We start from the raw sequence: 19,165 nt of genomic DNA on the forward strand, positions 1-19,165 counted from the left end.
TCCTCCAGAAGAAGACCTCCAGGAAAAGCAATGTATCATAAAAAACTAACTTGTTTTTTTCAGGGCAGGTGGTCAACTTTGCACAGAAAAATAAGGTTTTTACCATCGTAGTATTTGCGAGACAATGCGTAAAATTCCCGTAGATAATCATAATAGATAGATAGATGCTTTATTGATCCCAAGGGGAAATTCAAGGTCTCAGTAGCATACAGACATCACACACAACATGCACTTACTTAATCATCTGATATCTCTGCGTCTGCAACGTCTCTCCTTTCGCTATCATATGCCATTTTCCGAGAAGGCTGCTGGCCGCGCTGCACTGGCGTTGCTAGGGAATACACACGTTGCTCGTTTGTTATGTTTGTGCAATGCATCATGGGTAATGTAGAGTGAAGCTGTGTTCAGGAGTAGCACGAGCAGCGAGTGAATGAGTCAACGGCATGCTTTTCAAAAAAAATTCGAAATAAAATCAATGCTAGTACTAATACATGAAATGATGGCTGATCTGAATAGCCTAGACTCAAACAATATATAATATGTGTGTGTGGCACTTACAATGACCAGAATAAATCCTTATGAATAAAGGTAGTGAAAATGCCCTAAAAACAGCTTAGGGTTCAAAGGGTTAATCGACCCTATCTTCAGTTAAAATGTTCAGAACTGCACCAAATTTTATGTGTGTGATTAACCTGACATTCTCTGGAGTAGGGTTGGGTATTGTTTGAATTTGAACGATTCCAATTCCGATTTCTTATTTCGATTCCGATTCCTAACGATTCTCGATTCCGATTTTTTTTAAGAGGCAGGGTCAAAAAAAGTTTAGGATATTTTAAGTGAGCTAGCTAACCAACGGTCTTTCTCAGGGTATCTGCACATTTTCCAAGTGCAAATTTAAAGACTTTTAAGACCTTTTCAAGACATCTAAATGAAACTTAAGACTATACCACGGCAAAAAGATATATATGACTGTTTATATATTTTTTTTCCTACTAATTTTAACCCCCACCCCTTTGCGTTTGTGTTTGGGAGCGTAATGTTCCAACATTCCATTTGTTTACTATGCGAGAGTAGGGGAGAACTGGCACAATCGTAAAACTTTTCTATACTCTCTGTTCAAACTCGATTTAGTAGTAGTAGTAGTAGTAACACTTTATTTGTCCCAGAAGGGCAATTATTTACATAAAGCTGTTAAACGTGAAAGCTGTGAAATTTGGCCAGAAAGGAGTGATACATGTCTAGTTTGTTAAGAATTGAACTTAACAGCGACATGTAGGTCTCGGCTAGCCTAGGACCTACCTTTGTTACAACCTGAGGCAGCCATTAAAACGTCCAGTAGCCTACTGTTGTAACATTCGCATAAGCGTAATGAATGTAACAGTTCTAAAATCGTGATAGCCTTGTTGATAAACTGCTTATTTCTTTCATGTCTGAGGCATTTGGTCCAGTGGTCTTTGAAGTTGCTGCGGCTGTCTAAAGTTTAATTGGCTGTGTCGGCTGTGACCTAAAAACGAATCAATAAATGCAGAATGAAAAAGTTCAGTTTTTAGTTTCTTTTTAAAACACTCTAGTGTTGGGGAAAATCTAATATCTATTGGAAGCTGATTACAGCGCTGTGTGGCATAATAGCTAAATGCCATTTCTCCTTGCTTGGTTTTAACCCTGAGGACTATTAATTGACAAGTTCCAGTAGATCTAAGCTCTCTATTAGGTGTATATTGGGGAAGCATTTCAGAAAAATATTTGGGGCCAAGTCCATTCAGTAGGAGTAATTTCAAAATCGTTGTTTCACTCACGCTCCGTGTGTTTCACGCAACTGAATTACAACCGTCGCCACTAGGTGGCAGCTTAAGTCCGCTGCGGCCAGAGCCGTATATGGAGAGCCATATACGGCTCTGGCTGTGGCATCGCTGGTGTGGTTCAGCGATTCGTTTTGCAGGAGCAATGACCTGTTCTGTTACTGTTTATTATGTTATGCAACATTTGTTTGGCTGTTAAAAATAAGTATGAGTCGCATTTCAGATGTCCAGGGTTTCCCGCAGTAAATGGGTTGCCGTCCGACTGGGGTGGGGGGTTATGGTTGCTGGCGTCTTGTTTGTGCGATACACTACAGACTCTGTACATTTAACAATGATTTATTAAACACTACATATTAAATAAATAACCAGCTAACAGTTAACAAAGTAATAACACCAAGCAAACTATACAACAGTATACAAATATTTCAAAATATTTGTGTAATTTGTGCAATTTTAAAAAAGAATATTACAAACTATAGATCAAGTGCAAAAGAAAGTGCAAAACAACAAAATGTGCAAATGTGATGATCAGTCACTACTTATGGCAGAGCTGACAACTAGCATTGTTACAAGCCATCCTCCTTGGCTTTAAAAAGATCACTTCAAGGGCCCTTTGGTAATTGCTAGGGCTGTCACTTTACGTTCGAAAATCGATTGCACAATCGATTGGACCAAACAACACAAGTTTCGAAAACTAAAATGGGGAATCGATTTTAACCAAATATTTACAGTATTAATTTTAAACGAAATAAACAAATAAAAAAGATAGATGTAACAAAATTCACAAACAAGAATATAAGAATATGAAATAATTCCGAAGTGCAGTAAGCATTGCGAAAGCTAAAAAGAAAATTCCCACCAATTTTACGCACCGGGAACAGCTGTTTCAATAAGCTGCTGTGCTGCTCGTGTTTTGCCAAAAAATGGAGGACAACGCGATCAACCTGTGCGACATGTAGAGAGACGAGTGATAGGCCCTAATAACTTGAGGAGATGTGGAAGTACTTCGGATTTTTGGTATATCAAACTATGGAGAAGAACAAAGCGGTAGGCTACGCAAACTGTGCAATCGAGTTCTACGTAGGCGAAATTTGTTTGACATTTCTAATCGTAAACACAGACACAGCTACGTTGAAGCCTGCAGTTATGTCACTGATGTAATGGCAGTCCACTCGGCTTACTGGTTTTCGAGAATGTTGCACTTCTGTTTGTCATTGTGCACGAAACTTCACGCCAATAAATCATCAGAAATATTGCTGGCTTGCGTCTTCAAGCGCCCTCTGTACGTTCGTCCTAATGCCTGTTAGTTGTTTGTGGATTGGCCTATATTTTGCGTTGAAAATGGAAACGTCTTTAGACATAAAAAATCGATTTTACAATCGATTCAATGAACACTTATGTCTCAAAAATCGAACAGGATTTTTTCACAAAAGTGACAGCCCTAGTAATTGCACTGTTTTACTATTAACGCTTATCTTCATGCAGGCTGTCAGTCTGTTGCCCTGCAGCCTGTTCCGCAAGTCTGTCCTGATCTATACACCGAGATTGAACGAAGTTTAGATTATTTTATAGTTTTGTGTAATATGGATGGAATTTGAGCGCGGAGTGCTTTTTAATTTAGAGGCCGGAGTGGCCGCTCTTTTCCGCCCGTCTATTGTCAGTCTTGCGCGTCCGATTAGAGGGCTTTCCTTTGTTTACGCTCACCATCTTAAAAAGATGCGCAAGTCTATACTGTGCTGAGAGCAGGTGGCTGTTTACTCGGCCGCTCCTCCGGTCAAATTCGCGTCAGGTCAATTTCGCTCCCGGTCCCAAACTAAGAGCAACGGCAATATATTTCACTCAGAACATTTATTTTAAAAGACTGCAACACTGATAGTGCAACAACAAACAAGCTTGGCAACATTAATACACATAAGCCTAAAACTAAAGGGATCAGTCGGGATTCATTTCCAAAAGAATACAGGCTTAGCATCCAAGTTTTACTTTAGCCTTCCACTTGATATGAAAGCATATTCAAATTGCTCACGTTTTTCTTTGCTCATGTTTCCACGAAATGTGTCCTCTTAGATTCCAAAATGAATCTTTACTCATTGGAACAGTGTCACCACCACATGGTTATTCTTGCTCTACATTGTTAGTATCTAGTTGTTTTGTAGGAATAGTACACTGACTTATCAGTTTCCTTTCTAGTAGCGTAGCCAGAAATGTTCAAATGGGTGGGCACAGAAAAAACGGGTGGGCAAAGCGAATTTGATTGAACATAAGAGAGGCCTAAATTAGATACACCATACAAGCATTAATCATAGTCATGTTATATTTGACATAAAACAGGAATTTATTGAACGCATTTGATCACAGCTGACAAATTACGCAGAAACATTATCAACTGGAGCAAAACAATGCATGAATGTAGCTTCTGCGCCTCATATGAAACACAATTGAGACAATAGATTGACCATATTGGACAACTGCAAAGCCTTATCATTAGGGATGCACGATATATCGGCGGCCGATATATTATTGGCCGATAAGTGAAAAAATGAAAATATTATTTTCTGGCCGATAATTTGCGCCGATATTTTTTAAAGTCCTAATTTAGGCCTACGTAAGGTCCGTCTGGCTACACTGAGCTACTTGAGCTTGGTTGGCTATACTTTTTCCTCAATATAATGTCAGCGGTGTGAATGTATTTCACCACTCTAACAAAATCTGTGGATATGCATTCATTTGGGAATCTGTGCATCTCAAAATCGTCTTGTGAATGATCCGCCATTTAACCTTACCAGAGCGGAGCTCAGCCCTATCTAGAGCCGTCTTGTACTGGTGTGTTTGCACTTTACCGCGCTGGTCGGGGAAACAAATAAGCAAACTCGTTAGTGGGACGAGTACATAAGTAGGCCTAGTTCTAAGTTGTGTTTTAGTATTATATTTGCATTACGTTAGCTTGGGTTTTGTATTACCACCTAGAAATATGCTAACCATTCCACCACAAACTCTGATTTGGTCACTATACTCTAGCTTATTCCCAGCTGAGCCGTTTATGAGCGTTTAGTCCTAAATTAAAACGATTCATACTCTCTAGCCACTCACTTGCAATTCACTGACGTCAGGTTCACTTAAAGGAGCCACACATACTGTAGGGCTAGGCTACTGTTATGATGTTGACTGCCGCACTATTGAGGACTATTATGAGTTCTGTCCATCATTTGGTGGTAGGTAAAATTACAGCAATAAAATTATGCTTATTAAATGCTTTCCCCAAATCACTTTTCACAATTTTTTTTCAAGAGTAATATTATCGGTTATCGTATCGGTATCGGCCACAACAAACCAATAAATATCGGTTATCGTTATCGGCCCTAAAATTCCATATTGGTGCATCTCTACTTATCATAGGCATGTTACATTCATGACATGAAAAGTGGAACTTATAGAACGAAAATGACAAATTATGCAGTCGGCTAAACATTTTAAACTTTCGTCAAACGGATGAACCCAGCATCGGTGCTTCGCATAAATTAAAACACAAATTGAAGCAACAACTTGATCATTGGACAATCCTACCACAAAACCTTTCCATAGGCCTGCAACGTTTATGACATAAAAAGTGGAATATGAACGCATTTCATCACACCTGACAATTAAACGGAGCTGTGGCTGTTCGCGATTTGACTGATTCTTGAGAGCGATGAGCGAGATATTTGCACCGCTCAGAGCTCCGCTCACTAGCTCTGATTCGGAGGCATATCACATATGTTAAAATGATAAAATCTGATTATTTTTCGATTCATGACATGTTTCTTCTTCTTTTTTAATGTGTTCTGCGGAGAAGGGAGATTGGCGTTGGTCACGGTTTGGAATGAAAGGGAGAAAACAGGACAGAGTAACACGGTTTTTTTTTTTTTGACGACGTAGTTAAGGCGGCAGGCTTGTTTTGCCAAGGCGGTCGCCTTGACTGCAAAGTGCTGCGGGAAACCCTGGATGTCAGGTATTTGCGCATAGCGTGTGCATCTCAGAAGAAAGAATGTGATGAGAGGAAGGCTAGGTTATAAATATTGAATAAATAACACTGCAGTTTTTTAATTTAAGATGAACTTTGATGACACCAAAGCAGGTGAAACTGTTTTACAACCTCCTCTGTTATGTAACTGGCCAGACCAATAGCTTACACGTTGGATAACCTTGATGCTATACACCTATGAAAAAGTGTTCCCTTATTTATTTTGAGCAGTGTATTATGTTTAGAAAAGTATACTCTGATTTCTTTATAAAGATTGTTGCTTTTGGATTTGTTGCGGTCAAGATACCATACCATCCCCCCCCTCATCTGACTTTTGTGCTTCAGGTGCTAATACACCACCCCTCCCCTTCTCTTAATCCACTGAATAGACATTTCCATCACAATTCGCCTTATTCACCCGGCGGCCATTATGAGGCTGAGGGGTACACTTGCCATTACTCCTCAGTCCAGCAGATGGTGGTGGTAATGCAGTCTGTTTGCAAACTGCTAAAAAAAAAACTCACTGAAGAAGAAGAACAGGCCAGTGAACCCTTTTTCTTTTTCGGTGAGCTTTTTTTGGCAGTTTGCAAACGGAGTGCATAACCACCACCATCTGCTGGACTGAGGTGTAATGGCAAGTGTACCTATCAGCCTCATAATGGCCGCCGGGTGAATAAGGCGAATAGCCAGCAGAGAAAGGTCAACACATCAGATCAGCTTGCTTACTTGCATGAAACAGCAATGTGTAGGTATAGCCTATAAGACTAAGAGTTTTGACTCTCCCTGTGCACAAATTTTGTGTAAAATATGGACACATTATAGACTTTTCCTGCCCATTGCAATGTGCGTTTCAGTGCCTGTGTTTCATGAACTGAATTCTTAAAAGAATAGGCTGGACAAAAGCTTACATAATTAGCCTAGGCAACACATTTTTATTTGATTTTATTTGCTGGCAATCGTGCCTCTACAGACACTTCAGGTAGGGGCGGCCACAGCCTAACCTCAGTGGAACGCTTGTAAAACTTAAACACTTTGAAGGCCTACTAAATGGCTTGGGCAAAGGTAGCAAGATAACATGGTAGCCAGATAACATGATCAGCTATGTTAACTTGTTACAATGATAATAACAATAGCTGACTTCTTTTAATCATACAACTCAAGTAAATTTCTGTGCCGTCAGCTGGTTTTCGATGGCGCAAAAGTAGGTAGAAGTCTGATTATCAAGCTAGCAGTTCAAATTATTAGTGGTCCGATACCCACGTGGAGTTAATTTATGCTATTTAGGTGTTTGTTTTTTGGGTAGCATATTCATGGTAATAATTCAATTGCCTACCACTAGGGCTATCAGTCCACCAGCAAGACATTGTTTCGATTTAACTCAATGAAATAAGACCTCTTCTTAATATTTTATTATATTGTTGGTTGGATTAATACTGTTGGCAAAGAAAAGTCGTTTTCCTACACCATGGGTCTCAAACACTCGCTCTCAAGCTCATTCGCTTGCCACCCCCTTCGAGCTTAGGCTGAAGCAGGCTACATTTAAACACAATTGTTGGCGCGACTCAAGGCATTCTAGCCTTGAAAAGTAAATCATCCATAATTAAACAATAGGCTAGGCCTACTTGGCTACGGAAAAGGGTTTCCATTACAGCACAGCCCCTGTTCAATGAACAGCGGTGGAAGTTCCGACACTTTCCACTGCATGAAACATAATAGTAAGCCATCAAGTACGCCCCAGATTTCTTTGCCAGTCCCAACATTTAGCAATAGGATTTATGCTAAGCAAGTAGCCTGCATTAATTTATGATGGTTGGTAGACAAACTGGCTTCAGATATCCAACCGAGTGAATACCAGTCTTAGATGGCTGTGGTTAGTGATGTGATGCTGATGGGGAGTTTAACAAAGCGTAAACCTATAGGTTTCAGATTCGGAAAGTTTCCCAGTTTCTGATAGTAGCCTATGTAGCCGAACTATAGTATTTTCTGATCAAATAACACCTAGGCTATTAGGCCTAGCTTTGCACCCTGCCCAATCATCTTCTTTAGCTGATATGTGAGGGCGCAAAGTAGGCTATCATATTCAACAGATGGTGTTTAAAGGTGCCCTACCACACAAAACCGTTTTTACTTGTATTTTTTTAAACATGTTAGGTCCATATGTGTTTGTGCTATGTCGTGAATGTGAAAATGAACAGCTAACTCCTCTGTCAGCTCTAGCCACTGAAAAGAAATAAGCGGAGAAATTAGGCCAATTGCCAAAGCTCTTCAGATTGACGTGGAATTGATGAGCTCATTACTATTCATGAGCTCGCCCAGTTGAGACCATCCCCACAAAATTCGTTTAGCTCTTACAGTTTTCGTAGGTCTATGCAAGAATGGCTGAATGTCAACGGACTTGTGCGCTATGCACAAATAGAACTTTAACAATGCATTTTGCCCAAGAACCCAGACTTGAGGATCAAATGGCTTCAGTTTATTTTTTGGAACAATGCCACAGGCTTTGCAAAAAGGTTGCTGTTGAAGCCTGGAGCAGGCTACCATCGCAGTCTACGACCATTGCCTGTAAGTAAAACGTAATTGTCAACTCAAGGAAGTGCTATGTTATACAGGTTTCATGAACTCGCTAGCCTAGCAGGTTAATAACGGCTGTCATGTTATGGACGAAACCTACTAGCTGTTAGCCAATCAGAGTCAAGCAGCTTAGCTTGTTGAATATGAATGAGAACTGCCGCAAATCGAGCCAGGTCTTCATGCAGGCTTTCAATACCACACTAGAATGGCTTGAAACAAGGTAACCAAGGCATGTTTTCCACAAAAAATGGTAGTCCATGGTAGAACTTCAGACATTACCACAAAGTAATGAAATGCGTGTGGCAGGGCATCTTTAAGGTAATACAAATGAATGGTGCATTGGACATTTTATTTATTTATTTTTTTATAGTGGGGTGGCCTCGAGCTAAACCATTAATGAAAGCAAATCAACCAGATGCGTCTTCATAAAATAACAAAGACACCTTCATAAACAATTCTTCTATAAACGGGTCCGAGTGTCCACGGGAACCCAGGTTCGAATCCGACCTGCGGTCATTTCCCGATCCCACCCCATCTCTCGCTCCCACTTGCTTCCTGTCACTCTCCACTGTCCTGTCCAAATAAAGGCAAAAAAGCCCAAAAAATTTTATATGTGAAATTTTTATGTTGTTATTTTATATGTGAGATTCATGGCACAATTAGAACAGGACCAAAATAATTACTGTTATCTCTCCATTCCATTCATATTGTTTCTGAATATAGTGCCTTGTTCTATTTGTCTGTTCAAGTTGTTTTCAGAGCTTTTTTCCCAGTTCAAAGTTCAAACTTGCAAAAGAATCGCCATGGGAACACCCTCTGAAGTTCTACCGCGATTTCCGTGTTTTGGGAAAAGCCCGTAAAAGTCCTGGCAGGAAGCGATTAAATCGAAGTTTTTTGGTATATCCCGTTTTTAATATTTTTTCCGAAGTGTTTACAACTTAGTGTTAACTAATAATTGTTGCAAACTGGTACTACGAACAAAATATTAGTGCATTCCTAGATCTACATCCTTATGCATGCTTCCTGCCAGGACTTTTACAGGCTTTTCCCAAATCACGGAAGTAACGTTGACGGCAGATAGTAGCATCCATCAGGCAAGTGTAATTTAAATAAACTTTTCAATGCCTCGTTTTATGAGTAAAGAACATAGTTGTACTACTGTAGAAGTTTCGTACCATTCAGGGCATTATTAGTGGGGTAATTTACGAGATACTAAGTTGGTTCCATTACGCCTGCAGAAAGTCATTAGTTTCTGACAGCGCTACTCGACCAGGGTTCAACCAAGGGAAAACAGGTTCTGGGAGGGTGTTTGGCTCGGGGTCATGGTGCAAAGGACCCTAGAATGAAATTACTCCAAACCATCGCTTTAAGGAGACGTGATGTTGAACTGCATGCTGATGTCATTTAACCCAAATGCTCCAGCAGCAGCACGGCTGACAGAGGAGCTGCATCATCTACTGTATAGTGAGGTTATGTTAGATTACATTGCAAAAATATCACCATCCATAACCTCGCGATTCAGTTATGATTCCAAAACACTGGAAAGTATGTCTTTATGACATTTCTGTATTACATTTTGTCATGAAGAAAAATCAATAGCAAACTGTCCTGAACAGTCCTTATTACTGTGTACTGTGAACCACTCCTGGCTGCGCCTGGCAAATCCGCCATCATAATAGCAATCCGCTATGGAACAAGCGCGCCTGTTGTTAAAGGGAATGTGAGATGACTCTCTGATTGGTTTATTGCACGTTATGCCCAAACCACACCCATGAGTAATGTAGCTGCTTCAGACCACCCCATTTTAGATTTGCGTCGGGCGAAAAAGTCATTTATCCCGCCGGTAAAATAGCAACAGCGCCCAAGATCCGCCCACAAAGCTACTTGCGCTTTGCGTTTGATACTTGCGTTTCAGATCGTTAAGATGGCGCCCAGTATGCGATGTAATGTCAACTTGTGATGTGAATGATGATAACTATGCAAGTTGTGAAGCTATGCTTTTTGTACAGTTGGGATAATTGTCATTGGTGTATGCTTGGTCATTAACTTTTTTTATAATTATAATTTTATTGATGTTAGTTTACACAGTTTATATTTTTGTACGAAGCATTTTTGTAAAAAACAATCAATTGAACATGGTTAAGGTCATGTGACACTTTAATTGCTTATTTCATTGGTGGGGGTTCATGCGAAGAGAGAGCAAATCTGAAGCAGCTGACGAAATAGTATGTTATGAAAAAATCCTGCTGTAGCCACATGCTGGCTGATTTTATTTTTAAAAAACGTATTGCTCTGCTCAGCGAGTAGCCTCCTTTAAAGTGATGTGAAGAAGATATTTAATATTCTCTATACCAGATAAAGACAAAGGCTTGTGTAAATACTTCTAAAACCTTGAAGAAATAACTTGTTGATAATAGATTGTTGATAATAGATTGTTGATAAAGCATTATGTATTTATTTTTAACCTACAAATGTTTTAGTTACTACTTGATTTCAACCTACATTCTTATCTCTGCCATAGATGACTGGGTCAAATGAATTTAAACTCAACCAAGGTCCTGAAGACAGTATTTCAGCTGTGAAATTCAGTCCTAGTACGGCACAGTTTTTACTGGTCTCTTCGTGGGACTCTACTGTACGTCTGTATGATGTTGGGAGCAATTCTATGAGAATGAAGTATCAGCATCTTGCCCCAGTGTTGGATTGTGCCTTTTATGTAAGTGGTTTGATCGTTTTATAGTGAACAAATTATAAATCATTGTGAATAATTTACTGTCTTCTAAAAGCAATGCATCTAAAACTGAATGTTTTTGATCCAAATATAGGACCCCACACATGCCTGGAGTGGGGGCTTGGATGCACAACTGAAAATGCACGATTTAAATACAGATCAAGGTACGCTCTTCATATTACAATGTTTTGTCCATGTCCGTCTATATACTTGCTTTTCTTCCATAAAATATGGACATGAATTATTTGTACTGAGCGATATTTAAAACAACAAATTAAGTTTATGTAACTGTCTATGAAACAGCATAGTGATATAGCCTAATCCACTGCACAAAAAAATGGAATTCATGATGACATGTTTGTAAGCCTAACTGAGATATAGGAACGTCACATATTACCAACCGTCACGCATGTCCAACCTCTTACGTGTATGTGTCACTATATTATATTATTTTAAATTACATTTTACCGTGACTCGAAGAGCTGCAAACAGTGTTGTAAGGCTGCGTGTACAAATCCGCTTGGAGCTCCAGTGGAATTTTGATTTGCCGACGAGAATTCTTGGGCTAACCGTTGATCTGCCGTGTGACAGGTTGGGAATAGGCACCCGCAAGCCCAGCACTAAATTCCGAGCGTGGTAAACAAAATCGGATGTTTCAGGCAGTAAAAGCCCTGATAAGAACCAAACTAGATTTTGTTAAAATCTACACACCTATGGATATTGAGTTAAGGTTAAGGTTAAAAAAACATCGTTGTTTTAGAATTTCCGAACGAAATGGTTGGCAATTAGCGTTTGCGATAATTATCGTAGCAAATAGCCTTTGGTGATGACCGCTTTAAAAACATGTTTTTCACTCGTCTCGCTGGAGTGAATGCAGAATGTGGGCTGTTGCACAAAGAAATGAGTGAGGAAGATAATCTGCATTATTCTCTGTTAACCAAAAGCTATAGTGCTATAATGTTCACGTCACCTTGGTGAGTTAGACAGAAGACGGGCCCTGCTTGCTCTGATTAGGTATTTCTGTCCCTCCCAAACTGTGTTAAAATGGTGTGCTGTGTTAAGACTGGACGTAGTTAAGCCTAGGCATAATTTCAGTTGGTGCAACCGACGTAAATTCTATTCTAAAGACTGGTCTTAACAAAGACCAATTTAGCAGTTAGGACCAGTGGGGTATACTACGATACATGAACATACCCAGGCTTTCTTTGGATAACCTATGATCCAGGTTATCCAAAGAAAGCCTGGGTATGTTCATATATACAGTGGGGAGAATAAGTATTTGAACCCATGCTAAAGTTGACTAAAAAGAGGAATATAAAATAATCTGTTAGAAATTGATCGATCTTAATGCCTTAATTAAAAAAATGATTAAAAATCTAACCCGAACACCAATTTTAGTGAATGAAGAATGTATCGTAAAGTTGCATCCTGATAAAGTTCCCTTGGCCTTTGGAATTAAAATATCCCTACATCACCACATACCCTTCACCATACCTAGAGATTGGCATGGTGTGGCATGGCATTAGAAACTTGCCAGTGGAATGTGTTTTTTTATAAAAGTTGCTACAGTAACTGTGGAGACAAAAGTTATCTTAGGGAAGGCATAATTTAAAAATGTATCACATTTGCTAAATATATATAATTTACTGAGTTTGTCTCTAACAGAGTTGACAGATTTTTCTGTTATTACATCATTTTTTTCAAATAAATACTTGAAGTCTTATAGGTTTAAGCTCAGCAAATACTTGTCATGTTAACTTTGAAGTGTGTTCTATGACTATAAAAAAGTTTAATGATAAAAATGCATTATATTTTTTTGGTTTCTCTCTACACTTGAACTGTACCCTGAATTATAGAATTACCCATATATATCATACATACAGTATACATCAGTGTTTCTCAAAGTGTGGTCCGCAAGCTATCCCAAGTGGTCCGCGAGCAGACATGGTAAAATATAATATAGATGAGTTGTTTGCAATATTGAACCAACTTGTGAATCCAAACAGTTCTACAACACTGCCTATGTAAACTATGCCAGTTTAAATCATATGAATCCTCTGACACAATAAGCAAGGTGGTTCAGTGAGTAGGCCTACTGTGTAATATACTGTTGAAGTAGGTATGTTGTTGTTTTTTTAGCTAGGTGGTTGTGTATTTTATTTTAATTGGTTAAGTGGTCCTTGGTCTGAAAATGTTTGAGAAACACTGGTATATATAACATGTATTTATGTTTTCTCTGTAGATACTATTGTTGGAACACATGATGCACCAATTCGCTGTGTAGAGTACTGCCCAGAGGTCAATGTCATGGTAACAGGCAGTTGGGACAGGTCAGTTCGACTGTGGGACCCAAGGACCCCATGCAATGCTGGAACCTTTACCCAACCTGAAAAGGTATGAATGATCTTGATCTTGTTGTGCTAGCCCAATTCAACACTTAACATTAGCTACATAAGATCATCATTAATATAAACCCTTTTTGTACCTCAAGATTTGAAAAGACAGTGGTCAGAGATAAAGGCCTATTGAAAATAAAATAAATGTTGAGCATGACTAACAGATTGTGATGGGAGGAAATTTACTCATCTAATTGACATGTTATGATATCACTAGAATTGCATAACTTAACGTAAATACTGGATGTTGAACATACTAGCCATTTGTTAGTCATTATAAGTCACTAATTAATACCTTATTCTGCAAGGACTACCCTTACTGCAAGGACTACCCTTACTAGACCCTTAATTAAGAATTTCCCCTATGTAAGCTCCTAATTACCCCTTATTCATAGTTCTTAAATAAGTTGTTGCATATGAATTATGACCTAAATATGCATGGCTCAGTATGGGGCTTGTTGGGAACAGGACTTTTTATCATAATTAACATGTGCTGTATCCAACTAGCCCTGTTCCCAAGCAGAATTTTGAGTTTTTGACCATCTAATTGGCATAAACACAATGGCTGCCAAAATGGCGATTTTGGGCACTTTCTTCAGACGGGCATCATTATACCATGTAAATAAATTAATATTGCTCACACCTGTGCATCTCAGAAATCTCCTGTGGGCAATAAATAAAAAGTAAAGGCTATAAAAAATATAAAAATGCAAAAAAATATATTATTATGCTAATTAGCCTTATTATCACCTCGTGAACCATACTCTTGACTATGTTTACGGTCCTCTTTGGCAAAGAGCCTGGCCTGGCTTCATTGGTAAACAAGTGTATGTACAGTATATATAGAATATCGCTATGTTTAAGTGTAATTACAGTATGTACATTTATAAATATAAATAGAATACTATGGGTGGGATGGGGGCAAAATGTTCGCCTCCTTGTTGTCCCTGTGAAGGTTGCCATTGACATGGACACCTCAACAGGCCCAGGCAAGGAGGCACCGGGGAGGTGGGGGGTGGGCGTTGATGGAGGGGTGTGAGGAACCAGTGATGCGTTGAGCAGTTTTCACCATCCTCTGCCGTGCTTTCCGGTCGGAGGCAGAGCAGTTGCCATACCATACTGTGACACAGTTGGTGAGGATGCTCTCAATGGTGCAGCGGTAGAGGTTTAGAAGTTCACCAGGATCTGAGGAGAGAGGTTGTGTTCTTTAATTTCCTCAGAAAGAAGAGCTGCTGGTGAGCCGTCTTGATCAAGGTAGAGGTGTTGAGGGTCCAAGAGAGGTCCACAGAGATGTGGACACCCAGAAACATGAACTGGTGACATGCTCCACCTCAGTCCTGTTGATGAGGATGGGGCTTTGTGTGCTAGCTTTTGACTTCCTGAAGTCCACAATGAGGTCTTTGGTCCTCTTGGTGTTGAGAGCCAGGTTGTTGTCGGTGCTCCGCGATGTTAGGTGCTGGACCTCCTCCCTGCAGGCTGTCTCATTATTGTTGCTGATGAGAGCAATCACCGTAGTGTTGTCTGCAAACTTGACAATGGTGTTAGAGCCATGTACAGATATGCAGTTGTAGGTGAAGAGGGAGTAAAGGAGGGCTCAGCACACGCCGGTGTTCAGGGTGAAGGTTGAGTGGGTGAGGTTATCTAATCTAACAGACTGCGGTCTGTTGGTTAGGAAGCCCAGAATCTAGTTTCAGAGGGAGGTATTGATGCCCATTTCACTGAGTTTGGTGATCAATTTGGAGGGGATAATGGTGTTGAATGCTGAACTGAAGTCAATGAACAGCATTCTTACATAGGTGTTGCTATTGTCTAGGAGGGACAGGGCGGAGGGAATTGCCGTAAAGATGGCATCCTCTGTGCTCCTGTTCTGCCAAATTCTCTTGAAGCACTCTATACTGCAAACAAAAATCTACCTATGGGTACAAATAAAGTAACTTGAACTTGCACTAGTTATAAAGTTATTCATCTAGCTATTAATTCACAGGACATTCAATCATTTTACTAACAAAAAGGTTATGAAGAAATATGGGTAACACTTTATGGTAAAGGTACATGAATTATCATGAATTAATTCATGATTTTATGCATTACCTCATTCCTTAATATCCTATGAATCATCAGGGATTGACATGAATTAATATACTCTCATTCATGATGACCTCATGTAGGGCTGGGCGATAAAACGATAGAGATATATATCGCAATAGACATGTAATCGATATCAATGAAAAATACATTCGATAGAACATTCGATAATTAAAAGCAGCACACACCTCCCGCCTTACGTTGTCCATAAATAAACAGGCTAAATATATCTTGCATTGTAGCTAGTATGTGCAACTCTATCAGAGTAGGCGATAGAACAGACTCGAGTCCTTGCCCTGTGCACTCTCTCTCTCTCTCTCTCTCTCTCCCCGTCTCAACAGGCGCACCCCTCCTCAGCATGCACATCCAAACATTCACAATCGTGCAAGACGACTGGCTATATTGCTATTAAATCTGGTTAGCATTAGCACGCTGCACGAATTTGTTCAAAACTGTTGCATTCAAATTGACTGCTAAATTCTAATCATCTCAATCCCGATGTAAATGGAAAAGTATTTTCCAAGACTCAAACGGGCCTATTCCAAGGAGAAAAAGTATTCATTTGAAACTTACACACGTGGGTAAATTGAACAGCCTGACCAGTAGACTATGATAAACTAGCAAATCAAGCTACTTTGTTTACAATATTTCCAGGCTTTAACCAGTGCTGCTTTTCATTCAGTCTTATTTATTTGAGTGTTTTTCATGATTGTCAAGTCAAGTCAACTTTATTTCTATAGCACATTTAAAAACAACTGAGTTGAACCAAAGTGCTTACAAACAAACATAAAACAATGACAATGGTACAACAACAATAATCACATAACATGGGGGGAAAATAAATAAATAATTGAAATAATAAACTAATTGGTCAAAAATAAAATAAAGAATAAAGAGTGTGTGTGTGTGTGGGGGGGGGGGGGGGTATTAAGGTAGATTAAAAGCTTGGGAGAAAATGAAAGTCTTTAAGTTAGACTTAAAGCAGTCAATGGTTGGAGAGGACTTAATATGTACAGGTAGACTATTCCAGAGTTGGGGGGCAACAACAGAGAAGGCTCTATCACCCTTAGTTTTAAGGCGTGTTTTGGGGATATAGAGAAGATTCTGAGATGAAGACCTAAGTGATCTTGGAGTGCTGTAAGGAATTAGTAGGTCACCTATGTAACTAGGTGCCAAACCACTGAGGGCTTTGAAGACCAAAAGTAAAATTTTAAACTTAACTCTGTGCTCCACAGGTAACCAGTGCAGCTTAGCCAACACAGGAGTTATATGCTCACGTTTCTTAGAGCCACTTAATAATCTAGCTGCTGCATTTTGAACTAGCTGAAGTCTGTTGAGAGTGGAGTGGGTCAGGCCTGCATATAAGGAATTACAATAATCTAGTCTAGATGTTATGAAAGCATGTATAAGAGTTTCAAGATCGGAGAAGGACAAAAAGGGCTTCAGTTTTGCAATGGTTCTTAACTGGAAAAAGCTGCCTTTGACCACACTATTTACTTGCTTATGAAAATTTAAAGAGGAGTCAAAGAAAACCCCAAGATTCTTTACTTCACTGTGGCAGTTTGCAGAGAGAGGTCCTAGTGCATTTTTCAAGATAGAAACATCGCTTGGAGGGCCAAAAATAATTATATCAGTTTTACTTTCGTTCAGTTGAAGAAAATGTCTTGCCATCCAGCATTTGATGTCACTGAGACAGTTAAAAATATTCTCCAAAGAACAAATGCCATTAGTGTTAACAGGCAGGTAAAACTGAGTGTCATCTGCATAGCAGTGATACTGAATGTTATACTTTTTAAAAATTGAGCCAAGGGGTAGCATATAAAGAGAGAATAAAAGAGAATTTGCCTAAACTAACTGAAAATGATCTATCACTAAGATAAGAAGAGAACCATTGCAAAACAGAACCCTGGAGACCAACTTCATCCTCCAAGCGTTTTAATAGGATGTTATGGTCAATGGTGTCAAATGCTGCACTCGGATCAAGAAGCACCAAGAGGGCACAAGATCCAGAATCAACTGCTAAGAGAATGTCGTTTTGGACTTTAAGCAAGGCCGATTCAGTGCTGTGCAGAGATCTAAAACCTGATTGGAATTTATCACATATATTGAACTCACTCAGATAAGAAGAAACCTGAGAGAGGACAACCTTTTCTAGTATCTTTGACAGAAAAGGTAATTTAGAAATAGGCCTATAATTCTTCAGGTCACTGGGCTCAAGGTTAGGTTTTTTTAAGTAAAGGTTGCACAATTGCACGTTTAAAACCTGAGGGGACCACTCCATTGGTTAGTGAGTGATTAATTATGGCCAATACAAGAGGGCAGATGATGGTAAAAACTTCTTTAAAAAGGCGTGCAGGTAAAACATGTAAGTGGCAGGATGTAGATTTCATATGGGAGACCACCTCAGAAAGCTGGGAGGAAGATATAGCCTGAAACTGTTGGAGGCAGCTAGGTGAAAGTTCTATCACTGAGGGATCCGAATCTGGAGGTGAGATTTGAGATTTTATTTTGTCAATTTTATTGATGAAGTTGAGAAACTTCTCACAGATTTCTGTTGAAGGGGCAAGAGTAGATGACGCAGAGGCAGGATTTATAATAGAGTTAATGGTATTAAATAAAACTTTAGGCCTATGAGCATTTTTGTTGATAAGCTGAGCATAATACTCAACCTTTGCTGCCTTAACAGAGTTTTGGTAGGTCTTTAGAGAATCTCTGAAAAGGTCATAGAAGACCTGAAGCTTCTCTTTTTTCCATTTGCGCTCTGCTTTCCTGCAAGATTTTCTGACAGAACGGGTCGTGGCATTTAACCATGGAGTGGTGATAGTTTTGACACGCTTTTGTTTTAGTGGGGCAACACAGTCTAAGGTCTCAAGACAGTATGCATTAAAGAGAGTGACTAATTCTTCAATGTCAGAGCAGGTGGAAATAGCAACAGAGATAGTAGGTGGGTGAGAGAGGATGAAAGTATTAGAGAATGTTGTGGCTGTGGTGGAATTAATAGAACAGGCAAAGGAATAGGACTTAGGGGGAGATACAGGGATACAAAACAAAATAGATTAAAATAAAATCAAAAAATGATCAGAGACCCCAACATCCATAATTTCTAAGTTGGAAACATTGAAACCATAAGACAATACTAGGTCTAATGTGTGGCCTTTCTGATGTAACAGATTGCACAAGATTGAAAGAGTCCACAAGGCATAAAAAGTCCTTAACCAAAGGTTTTGATGGGCAACAGATGTGAATGTTAAAATCCCCTAAAATCATGAAATTGTCAGAGCGAGAGGCCATAAAAGATAGTAGATCAGCAAATTCTTGAATGAAATTACAATTAAGCTTAATTTTTGGTGGTCGGTAAACTAATGCACAGAGGAGGGTGGCATTTATCTTTACAAGCTGTACCTCAAAAGTGGAGAACATATCAATTTGTACAATTCTACATTTAAAGTTGTTATTATAAACAGTGACCAGACCACCTCCACGACCAGTAGCCCTAGGGCAGGGGTGGGCAAACTTTTTGGCTCAAGGGCCACATTGGGTTTTGAAAATTGGCCGGCGGGCCGCACAACCCCCCACGACACAC

At 39.4% G+C, this 19,165-nt stretch overlaps 1 protein-coding gene across 2 annotated transcripts in view; it reads left to right on the plus strand.

The window, feature by feature from the left end:
• Window positions 1–19,165, plus strand: part of LOC143099264 (mitotic checkpoint protein BUB3-like) — a 44,507-nt gene that overhangs the window by 14,242 nt on the left and 11,100 nt on the right. For both annotated transcript variants that reach the window (XM_076262362.1, XM_076262363.1), the window contains exons 2-4: window positions 10,892–11,086; window positions 11,196–11,265; window positions 13,344–13,495. In XM_076262362.1, coding sequence (XP_076118477.1) covers window positions 10,892–11,086; window positions 11,196–11,265; window positions 13,344–13,495 — 417 coding nt within the window. The remainder of the gene's footprint in view (window positions 1–10,891; window positions 11,087–11,195; window positions 11,266–13,343; window positions 13,496–19,165) is intronic.

Source organism: Alosa pseudoharengus, unplaced genomic scaffold (genome assembly GCF_046254945.1).
Source record: "Alosa pseudoharengus isolate Yale_2024_CS ecotype anadromous, Long Island Sound unplaced genomic scaffold, YU_APseudo_1.1 YU_APseudo_1.1_scf_26, whole genome shotgun sequence".
In the NCBI taxonomy this organism is placed as follows: domain Eukaryota; kingdom Metazoa; phylum Chordata; class Actinopteri; order Clupeiformes; family Clupeidae; genus Alosa; species Alosa pseudoharengus.